Source organism: Kogia breviceps, chromosome 3 (genome assembly GCF_026419965.1).
Source record: "Kogia breviceps isolate mKogBre1 chromosome 3, mKogBre1 haplotype 1, whole genome shotgun sequence".
NCBI lineage: Eukaryota > Metazoa > Chordata > Mammalia > Artiodactyla > Physeteridae > Kogia > Kogia breviceps.
Window position 1 is genome coordinate 62,009,036 of NC_081312.1, and position 20,515 is coordinate 62,029,550.

The 20,515-nt window shown below is 33.2% G+C and overlaps 1 protein-coding gene across 11 annotated transcripts in view; it reads right to left on the reverse strand.

Moving 5' to 3' along the window:
* MIPOL1 (mirror-image polydactyly 1) overlaps window positions 1-20,515 on the reverse strand; it is a 326,266-nt gene that overhangs the window by 161,488 nt on the left and 144,263 nt on the right. For 8 of the 11 annotated variants that reach the window (XM_067028562.1, XM_067028564.1, XM_067028566.1 and 5 more), the window contains one exon: window positions 7,594-7,701. The exons of the other annotated variants lie outside the window; for them this stretch is intronic. In XM_067028562.1, the coding sequence (XP_066884663.1) occupies window positions 7,594-7,701 (108 nt within the window). The remainder of the gene's footprint in view (window positions 1-7,593; window positions 7,702-20,515) is intronic. 11 annotated transcript variants of the gene reach the window in all.

Here is a 20,515-nt window from a genome sequence, read left to right on the forward strand (position 1 = left end):
CTATCCACAAGGTCCAGCATTCAAAAAAAAAATTATGAGACACATGAAAAGCAAAAGCAAAACAAACAAACGACAAACATGTCAAAAGACAACGTAATCACAAAACCAGACTCAGAGATGATCCATATACTGGAACTATCCAACTGAGACTCTAAATTATGAAGGAAAATATAAAATCCCATGGTAAGTGTCAAAACTAATTGGTGTAATGTAGAATCCATTCTCACTAAAATTAGGTAAAAGTCAGGTAAAATATTTACGAGTATCTGTTATAATTCCTAGTCAAGATTAATTTGGCAGGTCTAGAAACTATGAGAAGGGAGAGGTAATATTATTAAAATTTCCTTTATATATCTTAGCATTGTTTTCACTGGCTATGATGAATATGTAAATTTTTAAAAAATGTATTATTTTGAAATAATTCAAGACCCACAAAAACTTGAAGAGTTTCTGTGTAGACGTCATCTAACTTCTCCCAATGATATCATATATGTACCACAGTATATTATCAAAGCGAGGAAATTGACATTGGAACAATTCTATTAACTCGGATATAAACCTTATATGGATTTCACCTGTTTTTACATTCTCCCTCCATTACTTTCTGGTATAATTCAATGACGTTTTAATATTATAAAATTATAACTGTTATCACTACAAAGAAACTCCTTGTTACCCTTTAAGAATCATAGCCTGCTCTGCAACCTAACTCCTAGAAACCACTTATCTGTTCTCTATCACAATGATTTTGTTACTTTGAGACTGTTATATAAGTAGAATCATATGAACAGAACCGTTAGAGATTGGCTTTTCTCATTTAGCATAATGCCCTTGAGACCCATCCAAGTTGTTGTATGTATCAATAAACTGTTCCTTTTTATTGCTGAGTAATATAAGCATACCTCAGAGATAATGTGGGTTCGGTTCCAGACCACTGCAATAAAATGAATATCGCAATAAAGCGAGTCACATGAATTTTTTGGTTTCCCAGTGCATATAAAAGTTATGTTTATACTATACTGTAGTCTATTAAGTGTGCAATAGCATTATGTCTAAAAAAGTACATATTTTAATTTAAAAATACTTTATTGTTAAAAAATGCTACCATCATCTGACAACACAGGGTTGCTACAATCTTCAAGTTGTAAAAAAAGTATAATATCTGCACAGTGCAATTAAGCAAAGCACAATAAACCAACATACGCTGGTACTTCACTATATAGTCATCTATGAATATTATAATAATAATGTAAATATTAAACACTGATCTAACAAAAAGATGAGAAAGGTGAATCCTCATCTTCATAGTAGAAAGTCAATTAGTAATAACTAAAAAGGAAATATCAAGAAATAGTATAAGCTTTTCATTTAGAAATATAGTATAGATACAGAATAAATTGCTAAGAGTTGAAAGTGATCTCTTCTCTGGAGCAGAAAGCAGGAGAGGTAAGATGAGGATGCTGATTACAATGTTTTTATTAAAACCCTTATGTAATCATTCATTTTCAAAAATATGTGCTTTATCAAAAATAAAAATTTGAAAAATAATAAAATTTTTGTTTGCTAAATGTGATTAATATTTACACGAAAATATTTTTCACAGCAGTGTTTATAAGAGTGCAAAATTGTGAGCAAACTAAATATTTAACATTAAGGGAAGATTTAAGAAAATCATGGTACATTTGTGGATTGCAATTATGTAATATATTAAGGTGATATTTATAGAATAAATGTACTGGATAATATTTATGAAGTTCTAAGCAGGGAAAGCAGGATACTAAATTGTACCTGTGGTATTAATTCACTCAACAGATATTTATTCAATGGCTGCTATAGGTATTTGCAGGAGATACATCTATAGCTAGTTTCAGCTGGTACACAAAGGTATAGCTATACAAATTGTTAACATTTGGCATCTGTTATGATTGGTCATATTTGTGACTTATTGACTGTCAAGTATTTTTAATACCATCAGTAGATACAGAGGTATATGAAGTAAACAAAAATCCCTGACCTCATGGAGCATTTATTCCCATCAGGAAAAGAGACAACAAATATAAGATGCAAGATGGCTTCAGGCAATCACTTATTTCCCATGTTTTTATTTTTTTTTCTATTTCCACTTTATTTTAGTGGTCTTTTCAGATTCCTTATCTTCTCAATAATGTTGTAAAATATTATTAAAATAATAGCCTTCCTTTTTATTGTTCTTATCAGGAAAGTTATTCACAATATCTCTGTTTTCTTACACTGCTGAAAACGTTAGACTTAGTAAAGGTTTTGGGGTAGAAAAGTGTCACCTGTGTTTTAGAATGACAGCTAATGGAAGTGTGACAACTGATTACAAAGGTGAGAAACAGGACAAAAAAGTCAGTTAGGAGGGTACTATTACCAACTAGATCACGAATTTGAAGTACAGTAGAGGTATGATAATACAAAGGAGACAAATCACTGCTGCAGAATTGACAGGACTGGATGCTCTATCACTTTGTAGTAGGTGAAAGCTTGAAAGGATATGAAGATTATGTCAATTATATTAGCCTACATGTCTAGGAGTATGGTAGTGCCATTAATTAACAGATGTTAACTGATCAATTTGGAAGTAAATAGAAAACTGTTAAGAATAATTTAAAATATAGGGCATTATGTCACCAGAAAAATAAGTCAGGGTATAGTTGCTTAAAGTTCTCAAAGTGGCTCACTGGCTAAAGGGCTCAATGATGTTAAAGGCCGGCTTCTCTTGGTGTTTGCTTCATAGCTATAAAATTGCTGCTGGTGTTCCAGGCAGCAAGTAAGTGTTCAAGGTAATAAGAAGGGAAAAACAGTGCCTGCTGCATCTGTCATGTCAGGAAAACAAAAACTTATCCAGAGACACTCTTCCTTCTTCTCCCACCCCCGCTGCAGAATTCCTCTTATGTCTCATTGGCAAAAAGAAAGGCTCAGAAAGTGTTTAACTTTTCCAGCTTCTATAAAGCTGTAAAGGCAAACAAAGGAGACTATAACTAAGAATAAATGTTAAGTTATACAGTCAATAGTGTTTGGTTCAGGTCCTGACTTCCTCCTAGGTTGAAGAGAGGGCTTAGGAAGTCGAATTAGGGATTTGGTTTTAAGTTTATTGAGGTTAAGGAGTCACTAAGATATCCAAGTGGAAGGGCAGACAAAGCATCTGTTAGGATATAAATGATAGATGATGTCATAGGAATGGATGAAATTAGAAGAGACAATCCTACAATAAACAAAACACCAAATGCTGGCAAGAATACGGAGTAACAGAAACTGTCATTCATTACTGGTGGGAATGCACAATGGCATAGCCATTTTGTTAGACAGTTTGGTGGTTCCTCACCAAACTAAACATACTCTTACCATACGATTCATCAATCATCGTTCTTGGTATTTACCCCAATGAGTTGAAAAACTTATGTCCACAGAAAAACCTGCATGTGGATGCTTACAGCAGCTTTATTCATAATTGCCAAAACTTGGAAGCAACCAAGAGGTCCTTCATTGGGGGGTGAATAAATAAACTGTGGTACATTCAGACAATGGAATATTATTCAATACTAAAAAGAATGAAGTATAAAGCCATCAGAAGATATGGATGAACTTTAAATGCATATTACTAAGTGAAAGAAACCAATCTGAAAAGAACTACTACGTGATATTCTGGAAAAGACAAAACTATGGACACAGTGAAAAGATCAATGGCTGGTACATGTTGGGGGGAAGGAGGGATAAATAGGTGGAACACAAAGGATTTTTAGAGTGAAACTCTTCTGTATGATACTATAATGGTACATACTTGTCATTTATATTTCTCAAAACCCACAGAATGTACAACACTAAGAGTGAACCTTAATGTAAACTATGGACTTTGGGTTACACTGATGTAGGTTCACGTATTGTAACAAATGTACAACTCTTGCACTGGATGCTAAAGGCATGTGGATGTATGAGGGCATGGAATATAAGGGAGCTCTGTAGTTTGCTCGATTTTGCCGTGAAGCTAAAACTGCTCTAAAATAATAAAGTTTGGGGTTTTTTTCAGAAAGAAAAATTAAGGGAATAATCACATAACCCAGGGGAACATTTATACCTTAGGAATTGGTAGAAAACGAGGCACCAGCTAAAGAACAATGATCAAAGAAAAGAAAAATGATGAGGATATAGAAATAAAGAACTACAAGAAAGAATTTCATGAAGGCAGGGGCCAACAAGATTGAAATGTGTTCCTCTTAGGCTGACTGGGTTATTGAGAAGGATATGAAATGATAAGTTTTACAGGTTTAACCACCAGAGGTCACCTATAATTTAAGAAAGAATGTCTTTCAATGGAATTACAGTGTTGAAGGCCAACTGTAGGAGGTTAAAGATGTGTGATAAGGAAGGTAAATAAATAAAATAAAAGAGGAAAGAAGGGCACTTTATATTTCATTTCTTATTAAATCTAATGCCTGCATATTTATGGCTAATCTAAATTTACTTTAAAATCATTAAATGTTCAAAATTGTGTTCACCAAGAAACAAATTTCGTAATATAAGTGGATAAAGTTTATTTTAAAAGAGAAAATAATCTGTCTTTTAATTTAAGTAACTTTCAGGGTATAGATTAGTATCAGTATAAATTCAGCCCATCATCCTATATGTACCACTGTGTTCTATTTATTATTAGAGAAAATTGCAAATATTATAAAAGTAGGGAAAGTGTCATGCTAGCAAATTTATCTAGTATATATTCCATGCTACTTCAAAAATAATGCATGTAAGTGATCACCAAAAGTCTAATTTTATGCTATTTCATAAAAATTAATTTAGAAAGAATTTCTTAGTTATTAGAATAAACAGACATTATTATTCAAATAGCACTAGATTACTAAAAAGTATATCCACTTATGATAATCATGTATTTGCAATGGTCATCACTTTGGAAAGTTCTATGCAATGTACAACCATTAGCTTAGATTTTTTTCCAAACCTATATCTAGGACTGTTTCCTTTAGGAATTATAGCATAATACAATGAAATAAAACGTAAAATTTTCAGCTCTCATCCTATTCAAATTTATTTATATTACTTTTATTACTGATACTAATAATAGTACTACTTATGTTAAAATACTAGAAATATTATTGGCAGACTGAAAGCTCCTAGAGACAGTGACTCTAAGTATTCTTTCTAAAACTCATCTAACACTAAATAAATATTAAATCAGTTAACAAATTTAAAAAATGATACTTATAAATGCATTGTAAGAGATAAGCATACTGCTCAGAAAGGAGACAGTTTGTTCACCAAATAGCTTGGTAGTAAACTTATTATTATCCATATCTTATATGGCAACTTAAAGACAAGAAGTGCAATAATAAAAAAACTAAATAAATAAAGTCCCTGAAAGGTAAGAATAATTTTTAGAAAATGATTCAGAATAAAGCAGATATATTATAAATGACCTAATTTTTATAATAAACTTAAGGTTTCTCTGTGAGGAATTATGGCACAAAATAACTAAAAAATGATCCAACACAGGGGTTTTAAAAAGACTGAATTGATAAGAGAGTTTTTAAAAATGAATTCTTCCCATTCTTATTCTACAAAAAATTTAAGTTGGTTTAGTTGATCAATGAAATTATGAAGGATTAAAAGAACAGAAAAATCTGAGACTTTTGCACAAAAAGATGAGCAACTAGAAATATTTTAACGTAGTATATTTGTCAGGAATAAAAATGTAGCTTTGTTTATATATTAAATTATATAGTCTACAGTTTATAGAGATTTCTATTTTACAGAGGTTTATTTTTATTTTGTTTTGAACTTCCAGGTTTCTTTTGGTCTACAGTTTGCCTTCTAATTTTAATAATCTCTTAGAAATATGCATCTTTTTCTCTTCATAAATAGCAGCTGCCATTTAATTCAATTTAACATAAATACACAACCAAAAATGCCAGAATAAAGACTATGCAATTATTACATAACCTAACCTAGAATTTTTATTTTAGATTCTATTTTAAATAGTAATAGCCATAACATATAGAGCACATAATATCTGTCCCCTAATGCTGGTAATAAATTAGCACTCATAATGGAAGCTGTCTTTAAAACATTACGGGGCTTCCCTGGTGGTGCAGTGGTTGGGAGCCCGCCTGCCAGTGCAGGGGACACGGGTTCGTGCCCCGGTCCGGGAGGATCCCACATGCCGCGGGGCGGCTGGGCCCGTGAGCCATGGCCGCTGGGCCGGTGCGTCCGGAGCCTGTGCTCCGCAACGGGAGAGGCCACAACACTGAGAGGCCTGCATACCACATACACAAAAATAAATAAATAAATAAATAAATAAAAAATAAATAAAACATTACATTACCTTTGATTTGCAAATATACAACTAAATAATTATATACTTAATTTTACTCATACAATAGTAAATTCCTCAGAGTAACTGAAAAATAATCACAGCAATTCTTTTCTTTCCCATTTATTGTTCTGGTCTATATATAAATTCAAGAGAAATAAAGAGAAAGTGCATTAAAGAATAATAGCAAAGTTATTACACACCCACCACTGAGAATTTCAAAATGAAGCTAAAATACATTTTGTAGAAAAACTTGACTTCAACCGTATCCCATACTTTATAAACAGGTTAAAATTATTTCCACATCAAAATGTCACCATTTTTCTCAACATTGGTAGATGATTCTGGCTTAATGAGTTACCCTGCTAATGACGTATTTTTTCACAATCTGCAGCAAAAAATGAATTTAAGACAACAAAGTACAATACAATCCTCTTGATAGCACATCTTTTTTTTAACTGTACAATAACAACAATGATGAATCTTTTATGTTTCCTGTGGATATGTTATGTTTTATTTTTAACCCATTAATGAGAATGTAAGCACTTTGAGGGCAGGACCCCTACTATGTCACAGGCACTATGCTAGAAACTGGGGCAAAGTCAAAAACAGAGAATGAAAAGTATCTTAAGAAGAAAAGATAATTAGTAGAATTGAAATAATGTCCTTTTTCATGATTACAGGATCTATATTAAAATGAAACAGAACTTTTGTCATGATATGTATTCTTTACTTGTTACAAGTTCTAGTAGAATATATTTTCTTCCTCTTTTTTTGATTTAAGTAACATTTTAAGTACTCTTTCAATTCCCAAACCTATTCACATACCTTTCAAGGAGTGTCAGTTCTGTGCATTACTAATATTACAAGTCATTTAGAAAATTATTGCAATAAATATTGATGCAAAGAAAAAGCCCATTATTTAATTTTTTTTCTTTCAGGGTGGCCACTTTTTATTAACTACAAAAGGTAACAACATATTTTGAAATCAGAAACAGAATGAACATAAACCTAAAGTTATTATTATACCACCACTTGAAATTCAGAAAATATGTTGTTTTCATGTACACATACATGAGATAAAATAATACCATAACAGAAGGGTGCTGTATCTGTGTTTAAAGAACGGGTTGTTGGCAAACACCACAGCTCACTTCTGCTGAAATGTACACAACTGATATATGCAGCACAGAAAGCTGGCACCAGGGCTTACAACCTTAATTTGCCTGCAAGAAGGAATGGAGATTTACCTTCAGAGCACGTTCTTGATTGTTTTCAGCAGTCAGATGTCTCATGTTGTTTGCTGAAGTCTGGTTCTGCTCTTTCAGATGATGAAGCTCCTGCTCTAGCCGTTTGCACTGCCACAGGGGAAGAATCCCATTAAGTAAAGGAGTTATAGCATTTTTTTCACTAACCCACATGAATTAATGTAAATAATACCACTGTATTCTCTAAAAGACAGAGTATCCTTTGCAATAAAGAATGCTAAGTTAAAAGTAATGTTGAATATGAACAAAATTATATTTTTTATAATACTCTGGCAAATTCAATTGCAATTTTCAGATTGACTTTTATTAATCTAAATACTACCATATAAATTAGAAAAATACTTATTTCTTATAAAATTAAGATCAAACTATATTCAAAATTATTTTCTTCATTAGCCAAATGGCTTTCACTATGTATCTGCTGGCTGAATAAAAGTATACTTCTAAAAATCACAATAGGTTCTAAATAAAGTACAATATGATATTTGTGATGACTTCTTATTAATTTTTTAAAATAAAAATATATATGAGACTTTCCAGATTTTTAGAAATATCTAAAGAAACAGTTGAGTAGAGAAAAAAATAACAGCCAGAGTGCTACATGACTAGGAAACAACTAAGGAAACAAATGTTTTTAATTCCTATTTTAACTAAACCTTACTTTTAAGTAAAACAAGGGATAACAAAGACGTGAAATGACATTTTGACCTACTGGTAATATATAAAAATGTAAGTAAAAAAGAAATTATAAACAAAAGCATAAATGGGCTAATAGAAGCATCTATGTTCAAAAAAATCATTGAAATGTCATGCCATTTGAAAACAAAATCTTAATATAAATATATCAAACATTTTACACAATAATTGTACAGAATATAAACTGATATGCTGCATATCAGGACCATATGAAGATACAAGGGTTATTGGCAAAGGAATAAAGTACTAAATCTATCATTCAGTAAAATATTTTAAAAAATCACTCCTTAATTTATCTATTTTTAAATTAGGATATTTAACAACCGATAAGTAAGTACACATACTGATTCAAGATCTAGACAAAGTTACTTCTACATTACCCGACTAATGGTTAACTGTCATAATGAATTAAAAATCATTATTATGATACAAAATCAAGATTCAGTCATAACCCAAACTGGCATTTTTTTAGTATTCTAATGATGATTTCTGCCTCTGACCTCAATATTACTCTGCAATCTGCATCAGTATTTCCCAACCTTGAGTAATATACAAATTCTTTTAAAAGAAAAAGTCTTATCAAACTCCTGATATTCACTTAAATTATATACGTAGTGATGTTTACATACCAATGACATTTTAAAAAATTATGCGGCTAAAACCTTTGTGAGATGACATCATTTGGACTTTATTTGGAGGCGACACATGATTTACATATTTGTATTTGTCTCTTTTTAGTTTGTAACAATTAAAATACCTGGTCACAAATGCAATCAAAATACAAATGTGTTTAGTGAAGAAACAAATCATGAGGCATGAAAATGAGTAAGACATAGAAGCATTACAATCTACTAGACATATTCTCGATTAGAATCATCTACACTTTCAATTAATTTTAATACAAACGATTACATACTAAGTATTTAGAATGACTAAATATGACCTATAAGGTTACAAAGGTGGGGTAGATAATTTTGGCTGTGGGAGTAAAAAAATGTTCCATGGAGCAGATGACATCTCAGTTGGGCTTATTTTGGATACATAATTTTATAAGCTGAAAGAGGAGAAAGAGGAAGAATATAGGAGAGAAAGACTGAAGATAGAAATATCAGGGGTCAAGTGAGAAAGCATGGTCACGAGTTGTCTGACCACCTATTTTTTTGTGTTTCCAAGTAAATCAGAAATGATCCAAAGATAGAAACTTCTTTCTTTCTACATGATACACACAGAAAAATTCACTCACTCTTGCTCAAGAAATAAATGTTGAATTTATTTTCATTTCTTCATAAAGTTTAAATTTAACACTGACCTGGGAATCAAGCTGTGGCAAGCCAAGAATAACTTTGAACTGAATAAAACCATACACAAATGCTCTTGTCACATGTATAAGTCACATGTTTGTGACTTATACATATTCCCGAAATTGCATATTCTGTATAATTTTTCCTAGTTTTTTTTAACCAAACCCTTTAAACTTTGAAATTTATCTTAAATATTTATTTATTTGGCTATGCTGTGTCTTAGTTGCAGCACATGGGATCTTTAGTTGCAGCATGCAGGCTCTTAGTTGCATCATGCATGTGGGATCTAGTTCCCTGACCAGGGATCAAACCCAGGCACCTTGCATTGGGAACGTGGAGTCTTAACTGTTGGACAACCAGGGAAGTCCCTGAAATTTATTCTGAAGCAAAGAGATAGAACTGTTTTTTCATTACCAAGTGCTATACTCTATTAATTATTGTCACTTTATGATTTTACATAATATTTGTAAAGTAGATAAAGATCCTACCCTTAATTTACATCTCAAATTTTCTTGACATTGTCACCAATTTAGTCTCTATACATCTTTATATTTAAAATTTAATTGACATTTAAATATAAAGGAAAGACAAGGAATAATACAACAGAAACTGTTGTACTGATCACTAGCATTTACTAAATGAAAATAAATTTGCTATAATTCTTTCAGATTTTTAAAATATAAAATATTAAAACTTTATCACAAAATTTCCTTCACCCAATCTCATTGCCATCATTTTCTCCCTCAAGGAACCCCTATTTTGAAGTGCATTTTCATTCAACCAATATTTGTTAAGCACTTACTCTGTGCTAGGCATAATTATGTAAGTGGTGGTGGATACAGCATTTAACAAAATAGATAAAAATCTCTGTCCCCATTGAACTCATATTCTAGATGGGAAAAGATACAATAAAATAAATAAATGAAATACATAATATGATAGAAGGTGAAAATATTATGGAGAAAAACAGATTAGAAACATATGGAGTACCAAAAGAGTAGGTACGGAAATCTTCTGTAACTTTAAATACGAGAAATTTTAAGTTGAGAAAACAATATTTGAATAAAGACACTAAGAAGACAAAGCAGTAAGTCTTCAGCTTTTTGGAAGCAGTGGTTCAAGCAAAAGGAACAATAAGTGAAAGGCTCTGAAGTGGAAGCTTGTCTGGTATGCTTGAGTATTAACAGGGGGAAGAATAGCAGGAATGAAGTAAGCAAGGGAAGAATACTGGGAGATGAGGTGAGAAGAGCCTTGAGATCTTACAGACCAAGGCTTTTACTCTGAGTGGGAAAGTTGCTGGAGGGTTTGGAATAAAGAAGCGCCATGATTTGCCTCATATTAATATAGATTCACTCTTCCTGCTATGTTAGGAATAGACTACAGGAAGACCAGGGTAGAAGCAGGAAATCTAGCCGAGAGGTTACTGAGTAGTCCAGGAGAGAGATGAGATGGCTCAGACTAGGATGGTAGGGGGCAGTGGAGGTAGTGAGCAGCAGTAGGACTTTGGATGTATTTTATTTTATTTTAATTTATTTTAATTAATTAATTAATTTTTATACTTAGGTCTTTAATCCATTTTGAGTTTATTTTTATTTATTTGTTTGAAGATATTGGGGGTAGGAGTTTATTAATTAATTAATTAATTTTTGCTGTGTTGGGTCTTCATCTCTGTGCGAGGGCTTTCTCTAGTTGTGGCAAGCAGGGGTCACTCTTCATCGTGGTGCGCAGGCCTCTCACTATCACGGCATTTCTTGTTGCGGAGCACAGGCTCCAGATGCGCAGGCTCAGTACTTGCGGCTCACGGGCCTAGCTGCTCCGCGGCATGTGGGATCTTCCCAGATCAGGGCTCGAACCCGTGTGCCCTGCATTGGCAGGCGGATTCTTAACCACTGAGCCACCAGGAAAGTCCCTCCTTTCATATCTTTTAATCTCTGTTTCATATTTTAAATCTCTCAGTATGTGTGTGAATTCTGAGCATCTATCATTAGTGAACTAAGATTCCTGATTCTACCTTCAGCTGTGTCTATCCCTTCCTCTGTTTACTTACCTTTTAATTTCAATGACTATAGTTTTCACTTCTAGATATTTCCTTGTATTCGTTTTCAATTCTGTCCATCTTTTTTTTCACAGTGCTTTTTTATATGTATTACTTAATGATTTCTCTGTTTAAATACACATATTTTATACTCTTTCATATTTTCCTATTATCTCAAATTGTTGATGGTCTCTTTTAATAGTGTCTCACAGTGGACTGTTTTCTTATGTGGAGAATTCTGTTTTGGTAGAAGTTTTATATTAACCTGTGTGTGGAAGAATTGCCCAGACTGGTTTTGCTTTTGCTTCTTGTGGGGGTGACCCAAAGTTTTAATTAATCTAGGACAGGTTTGTTTTCTTTTTAAAATAATTTTTATTTATTTATTTATTTATGGCTGCATTTGGTCTTCGTTGCTGTGCGCGGGCACACACTCTAGTTGCAGCGAGTGGGGGCTACTCTTCATTGCAGTGCGCAGGCTTCTCACTGCGGTGGCTTCTCTTGTTGTGGAGCACGGGCTCTAGGTGAGTGGACTTCAGTAGTTGTGGCTCACAGGCTCCGTAGTTGTGGCTCATGGGCTCTAGAGTGCAGGCTCAGTAGTTGTGGCACATGGGCTTAGTTGCTTTGCGGCCTGTGGAATATTCCTGGACTGGGGCTTGAATCCATGTCCCCTGCATTGGCAGGTGGGTTCTTAACCACCAGGGAAGTCCCTAGGACAGGTTTTTATGTTAATGTCTTAGTTTGTGAATCCTCACCATGATGGTTATTATATTTAGTGTCCAGCCCTTTGATTTCTCAGTATAACTGTCCCCCTTTGCTCAGTCATGACCAAAGACAAATTTCCTTGTCCCTTTCCTAAACCAGTAAGTTGTCTGTTTTTCATAGATTCCCTTAAAGAGTTGTTCTTTCTATGGTTCTGGATATACATGCAAGGGTCTCCATTCAGTTCCCACCTCAAGTGGTCCCATCATCATTCCTTTTAAGGTCAATAAAATCCAGGTTCTTACCCCTTGGGATCTATATCTGGTCTTAAATTCCTAGTTAACTGATATGTTTGTAACTCTTTAGGTTTCCTTTTTTTTTTGGTTTCCTCTTAATTTTTAATCTTCACAGATTTTCTCTTTCGTTCCTCCTGAAAAGATCAGGGGGAGGGTACTCGCAGTCCAATTTTTATATGAAATACTGTAACCAAAGAGATAAATATAGCTTAATAAAGCTATTTTTGTGATGAGGACATTTATCTACATTGCATAGTTGGGCTAAGTTTCCATGGCCATGCAGTACAAGAGGGACAGAAGATAAGGCCCAGGGACAACTCAATGTGGCAAAGTGTCCCAAAGTGCCACACTTTCAGGTGTTAAATAATTTTCCATAATTTAATGAATGAAAAGAAACAAGACAAATGTTATAGAAGAAGAATGTCCCTAAATTAAGTAATATATCATTTATTCTATAGTTTCAGATGGCTTCATTTTAAACTGACACAATTAATAATAACACAATATCTTCTGTGTTCATATTCCGCCAAACATTAATGTTCTTGAAAGTTCTAATGTGTGAATTAAGACCTAGGAGGTTTTATTTTTTTGTATTTTTTATACTTAAAAAATTTTAATACTCAAATTTAAGTAAATGCTATCTGTATATTGTCAGTGTCCTTGAGAACTAGGATTCTCATCATAAAAGACAAAACATACAGATAAAAAACAAGTTAACTAAAAACACTTTAGTTCAGAACTTGAGTTGGAAGTATAAATATGAAGATACAAAGTTTTACCTTTAAAAAATGTGTGTGTGTTTCGTTTGTCCATTGAAAAAGGCTAGAAACAGTAGGAAACCCAGTAGCAATGAGTACCCCTAGCACCTACACTGTGGGTTCCAAGTACCATTTCTTACTAAAAATAAAGAACTTCATGGATATATTGTTGACTCCAAGTCTAGGACAAGAAATGTACAATGTGATCCAAGAACATATGTTCTTGGCAGAAGTTTTGTATTAACTATCAAAACTAAGGAAGTACCACAGAAACTGAGAGGACTCATGAACTAAACTGAAAATCTCCCTCACTAGCTAAAGACAAGACAATCTGAGCATCAGATTAATATACTAAGAGATCTAGGCATTGAGATCTGTTAACAACATAGTTTTTTCACAAACCGACATATGTTTCCAGATGAAACAACACAAACCACATGTAAAATAGTCTTGCTAATAAAAACTAATCTAAATCTGATCAAGCCTCTAGATCAAATCACCATACTTACAAAAGACAGAAGAGAGGAGCATGTTAAATGATACTACAGAGATTCAATGAATAAACATACTTTGTTTAAAAAAATAAATTCCAAGGGAAAAAAGAGACAGAAGGGAATCTATAAATTTTAAAAAGGCTTAAGAGTCAGTTCAATCATTTGCTATGTGTGATTCTTATTTAGATACAGATTCAAAACAAAGAGAAAATGTTAGGATATTTATGAGATCATTGGAATTTGAAAGCTAATTGGATATTTCACAATATTAACGAACTGTTAATATTTTTGGTATGATAATGGTACTGTAGTTATACGTATTTGTTTAGTATGCTATGCTATTAAAATACCATTTTTGTAATACTGTTTAAGATTATTACATTAGTATTCATAAAAAAGCTATTCATTTAAAAAATCATGGTTTACATCTCTGTTTCAAAATAAAGGTTAACACATATGATTAATGATAGTCAATCGACTCTTAGTGAGAAATTAGTATGTGCCAGGCCCTGTTCTAAGAACTTTACATGTATTAAATCAGTCAATCTTCATGTGGACCCTATGAATTAGATATTATCCTGTTTGGCAGAGAAGGAAGCAGAAGCAGAGAGTAATACATACCTTCTTGAAAGTCATACAACTAATAAGCAGGATTCAAATTCAGACAGAATAATTGTTTATCAACATTAATAATGAACACACATAGGAAAATAGTAAAAGCAATGGAAATAGCTAGAATTACAGGAAAAGTTGATGATATTTTAAAATTTGAACTTTGAGCATTTAGAGATACAGTTAATTTTTAAAGTAGTACATAAATCTGATATAAGGAAGTACACAACATAGATGAGAGTGGAATATGAACTAGCCAAGTATACAGGATTACTACATTTAAGTCAGTTCATTCAGATCTAATCAAGTCTAAGCTAAATTAATAAAAACCACCTTGGCAATTATTTCTCACCTTTTAATTGCACATTCTATGGCTAACATAGTATCTGAAATCATAATGTTCTTTTTAGGACTATAAAACAAAAAAATTGCTATTTTATTAATGTTAAAAGTATTTTCTTTGAATTGAAGGCCTTTATAAAAGCTCCATACATATGTATACATATATATACACACACACATTTTTACACCTATATTAGTATGTTAACAAATATACTTATATATGCATACACAAAAACATACATATATTTATACATAATTATACATACATACATTTATATGTATATTTATGTATGCATATACAAATAGACCTGATATCATCAGGTTTTCACATGAAAATGTCCAAAAAATCTATTTTTCCTTCATATAATCTGCAAACTCCAAGAAGGCAGAGCCCATAGCAAGGTACCTAAAACAAAGGTGATATTAAATGTGTATTTATTACATTACTGTATTCCCTGCTTATAGATCGCATTTACCCAATCATCCTTGCTAAACTTGAAAATCATTTTAAGCTTCCTCCTATCTTTATCTTAAAGTTGGAGTAAGTCCTATTCCTTCAACATGCTTTATTCTCTATCCCCTATGTCATACCTTTCATTCAGCCTCTAAGTTTCTCATTAACTGGCAAGTGTCATGGCTTCAGTCTGAAGCCCTTCCAAACTGTCCTCTATTTTGGTAGTTCTCAAAGCTGGCTGCAAAACAATATCATCACGGGAACTATAAAAAAGAATGTGTATTTGTATGTGCACGTGTTTTCAGGTTGCATCTCAGAGCTAATAAATACTCCAGAAAGGTATTTCTAAAATACAACTCTGATCACACTAACTCCTACCTACCCTAACTTGATATCCTTTATTGGTTCTCCCACTGCTTACAGAATTAAAATTAAGTTTTGGAGAATGACAGTGGCGTTTCATGAGCCAGACTCATTTCATATTTTGTCATTCCTCCTTAATTACACACTTGCTCTAGTTCAGACACGATAAATTATCCACAGTCCCCCAAATATGAACATGCCTTTCAACTTTCAAGCCTTTGCACAAGTTTATATATATATATGATTTATCCACACAGCACCAGACCCCATCTTTCCACTGGGAAGCCCTCCTGAGGAATACCATTCCCTCCTTGCTTCTATGGACTCACTGCTCTTCCTTTATGTTCTCATCTGCAACCACCTGCTTAGCATTCTTGGTCACATCCACCTACAATCCCAGGAACAAATCCAGCACATAGTTCGCTGAAGTTATATAATGCAGCTTAATAAATAAATGATGTGAATTTTGTTTAAAGAAATCTTATTTTTCATATTAATTTCCTTGTAAAATTATAGGCATGTGCCACTAGATAATATTTAGGCTATCATATACTGTATTAATAAGCATAAATACAGCGTAAGAATATAGAAATCTGAAAACATTATACTTAAACAAAAATAACTAATTTTTAAATACAGAAATATGCAAGATGTTTTGATGATGATATATAATATTTCCATCACACAAGAAAGGACTTGGTGCTTCCAATATGCCCCCATAGCCATAGGCTACCATTGTTCTGATTTGTAATTTCGTGAATTATTTCACTTGTTTTTTAACTTCAAAAAAAAACAATGAAATCTTTAAGTTGTAATCCTTTGACTTCTTTCAATCAACATATGTATTTGAGATTCATCTATGTTTTTCTGTGCATGAGTGGTTCATTCTTTTCAGGCAAAATAATATTCCACTGTATGAATATACCATAATTTGTCCATATTCCCACTAAAGAAATGACAGTTGAGTTTTTTGGTATTTGAATATTATGAATGAGCTCCTATAAACATTGCTCTAAAATTCCTACAGCATGCATATGTTTTCATTTTCCTTGGGTAAATACCTATAAATGGAATTGCTAGGTCATGAAGCAGATACTGCTCAAGTGTGTAAGAAACTGTTAAGCAGTTTTCAAATCCAGTTGTACCATTTTACATTCCCATTAGCAATGGATTAGAGTTTCAGTTGCTGCACATCCTCACCAACATTTGCTGATGTTGGTCTTTTTAATTTCAGATGCCACAGTGCATGTGATATGGTATCACATTTAAATTTGTGTTTCCCTGGGGCTTCTCTGGTGGTGCAGTGGTTGAGAATCTGCCTGCTAATGCAGGGGATACGGGTTCGAGCCCTGGTCTGGGAAGATAACACATGCCGCGGAGCAACTGGCCCCATGAGCCACAACTACTGAGCCTGCGAGTCTGGAGCCTGTGCTCTGCAACAAGAGAGGCCACGATAGTGAGAGGCCCGCACACCGTGATGAAGAGTGGCCCCCTCTCGCTGCAACTAGAGAAACCCCTCACACAGAAACAAAGACCCAACACAGCCAAAAATTAAAAAAAAAAATTGTGTTTCCCTATTCACAAGTTATAGTAATCTTTTCATGTGTTCATCGAATATTTGTGAAGTTTTTCTTCCAGTCTTTGGCCAATTTTTTTCTCGGGGTGTTCCTTTTTATTATCAATTTGTGGGAATTATTTAAATATACTTAATGCAAGTTCTGTGTCAGATACATGAATTGCAAATATTTTCTCCTAGGTTATGGCTTACCTTTTCATGTTCTTAAAGTTGGCTTTTGACAAGCATTAGTTTTAATTTTTGTTAAAGTCAAATTTATCAATTTTTTTGTTATGGTTGGAGCTATTTCTGTCCTTTCTGAAATCCTTGCCTACCTCAAGGTAATAAAGATATTTACCCATGGTTTCTTACAACATCTTTAAGGTTTAAGCTTTCTTGTTTAGGTCTATAATCCACCTTGACTTTATTTTTTAGTATGGTGTGAGGGAAGAGTTAAGTTTCCTTTTAATTCTATACTGACACCCAGCTGTTCCACCACTATTTCTTGTAAATACATACCTTTCTCCACTAGAGTGACCTGATGCCTTGGTCAAAAATCAAGAGTATTACAAGCAAAACAATGACGTTAGACAACTTTCTTAGGACATACAGAAAAATTAACTTAAATTTGATAACAGATCTAAATGTAAGAGATAAAACTATAAAAATCTTAGGAAAAAACAGGAGTAAATCTTAGTGACATTGGCTTCGGCATAACTTTCTAAGCCTTCAAGTGACAAAAGAAAAAAGATAAAAGGGACTTCATCACATTGAAAAACTTTTCTGTTGCATATGACATCATTAAGAAGTGAAAAGATTACCCACAGAAAGGGAAAAATATTTCATAAATGATACATCTGATTTAAAGAAAAAAACCCTTGTATCTACAACATATAAAGAACTCTTACTACTCAATAATAAAAAGAAGAATAACAACATAACCAAACAATGGGCAAAGGACCAGAATACACATTTCTCTAAAGTACATAAACAAATGGCCAATAAGCACAAAAGGTAGTCAACATCATTAGCCATTAGGGAAATGTAAATCAAAACCACAATGAGGAGAATGACACCTGCAAGATGGCGGGCAAACAAGCTCCAGGCCCTAGCTCCCCAATGGAAAAAAAAGTAAACAGCATATGGACTAAAGCTTTGTGGGAATTCTAGAAAACAATTAAGGATCAGCAGCAACCAAATAAACCCCCAACCAATTTGACACTCTTCAAATTGGTAGGAAAATTTGCAGCATTTTTACTTGCTCCTCCTGGACTGTCTCCATGGCACATCATAGTGATGTCAGTTGGGAGGAGGCTGCCCAATTTTCAGTTCCTCCTTTGGATGAAACAAAAGAGAGGCACTTGTTTCCAACATACTGGTCTGTCTAGGGGCTGCCTCAGGCACTTGTTTCTGTCTTTCCTGAACTGAAGTACTTATGGGAATGATGGCATGGTTTGGATATTAGGTTGGAGGTTGCCAAAAGCTGTAGTGAATGCTGCAGTGATTGAGAGCTATGGGGGAACTGTAGAGCCGTACTGTCTGGAGTCAAGAGATTATTAGCTTATAAGCAGAGGACTACAATACATACCAAAGGCTTTGTGAAGAAGCAAGTGTGAGACTCTATGAGAAATAAGACATTTAAAAGCAGACAAGTATACAGAAGAATTGGAATAAAAGTGCATACATGGGCCCAGGGAAGATACATCTCCAGAAAAGGCTCAAGAGGACCTTCAGTCATCAGAGCAGGCTGATTAGTGAAAGTCTTCTGCACAGAGCCAGTCTACAGAGAATGAGAGATGTGGGTATTATTTCCAATGCCCAATTTTCAACAAAAAATCAGAAGGCATACAAAGAAACAGGGAATCACAGCCTATCTGAAAGAACAAAATAAATCCACAGAAACCAATCCTAAAGAAACACAGGTCTCAAACTTACTGGACAAAGAGTTTAAACCACTGTCTTAAGTATGATCAATGAGCTAAAGGAGAACATGAACAGAAAACTAAACAGTATCAGGAAAACAACACATGAACAAAATGAGAATATAAACAGAATAAAAGAATTATTTTTAAAAAGAACCTAACAGATATTTGGGGCTGGAAAACACAATACCTGAATTGAAAAATTCACTAGGGTGGTTCAACAGCAGACTCAAACAAGCAAAAATAATCAGTAAACCTGAACAAAGATAACTTGAAATTATAGTGTCTGAGGAAACAAGAAAAAAATAATAAAGAAAAGTAAATAGAGCCTAAGGGACTTATGGTTCTATCAAGTGGACTAATATACACATTATGAAATTCAAAGAAAGTGAAGAGAGAAAGGGGATAGAGAGCTTATTTAAAGAAATAATGGCTGAAAACTTCCCAAACTTGAGGAAACACAGGATATAAAAGTACACGAAACTCAACTACCTCCAAGTAGGATAAATATAAAGAGACTTGTACCAAGATACATTATAATCAAACTGTTGAAAGTCAAAGACAAATAATCTTGAAAGCAGCAAGAGAAATGCAACTGTTCATATACAAGGAATCCTCAATAAAATTATTAATTGATTTCTCAGGAGACACTTTGCAGGCTAGAAGGCACTGGGATGATATACTTAAATTGCTGAATGAAACAAACAAACAAACTAACAACCCTATCAAATGAGGATTTCATATCTGGCAAAAATATCCTTCAAAACTGAGGGCAAAATTAAGACATTTTCAGATAAACAAAACCTGAGAAAGTTCATTAACATTCAACCTGCTCTAACAAAAAATGCTAAAGAGAGTCCTTTGAGTTCAAATGAAAGGACAGTACAGAATAGCTAAAAGCCATATGAAAATACAAAAGTTATCCAGTAAAGGTAAGTACACAAATATAAAAAATCTTTATTACTGTAATTTTGGTTTGTCACCCCACTTTTTATTCTTTTATAGGATTTAAAAACAAAAGCATAGGATACTTAGAAATCTATGTTAATGAGTACATCATATATAAAGATGTAATCTGTGACAACAATAACATAAAATGGGGGAATAGAGCTTTAAAGGAGTATAGTTTTTTATGTGATTAAAGTTATCAGTTTAAAACAGATTGTTATAACTTTTAGGATATTTTATGTTTCCCCATGGTAACCACAAAAAAAAAATGTTTACAGAATATATACAAAAGGAAATCAGAAGGGAATCAAAGCACATCACTATAAAAAATCAACTGAAAACAAAGGAAGGCAGTAAGGGCTGAAATGAGAGACAAAGAAGCTATAAGATGTACCAAAAACAATGAATAAAATGGCAATAGTAAGTCAT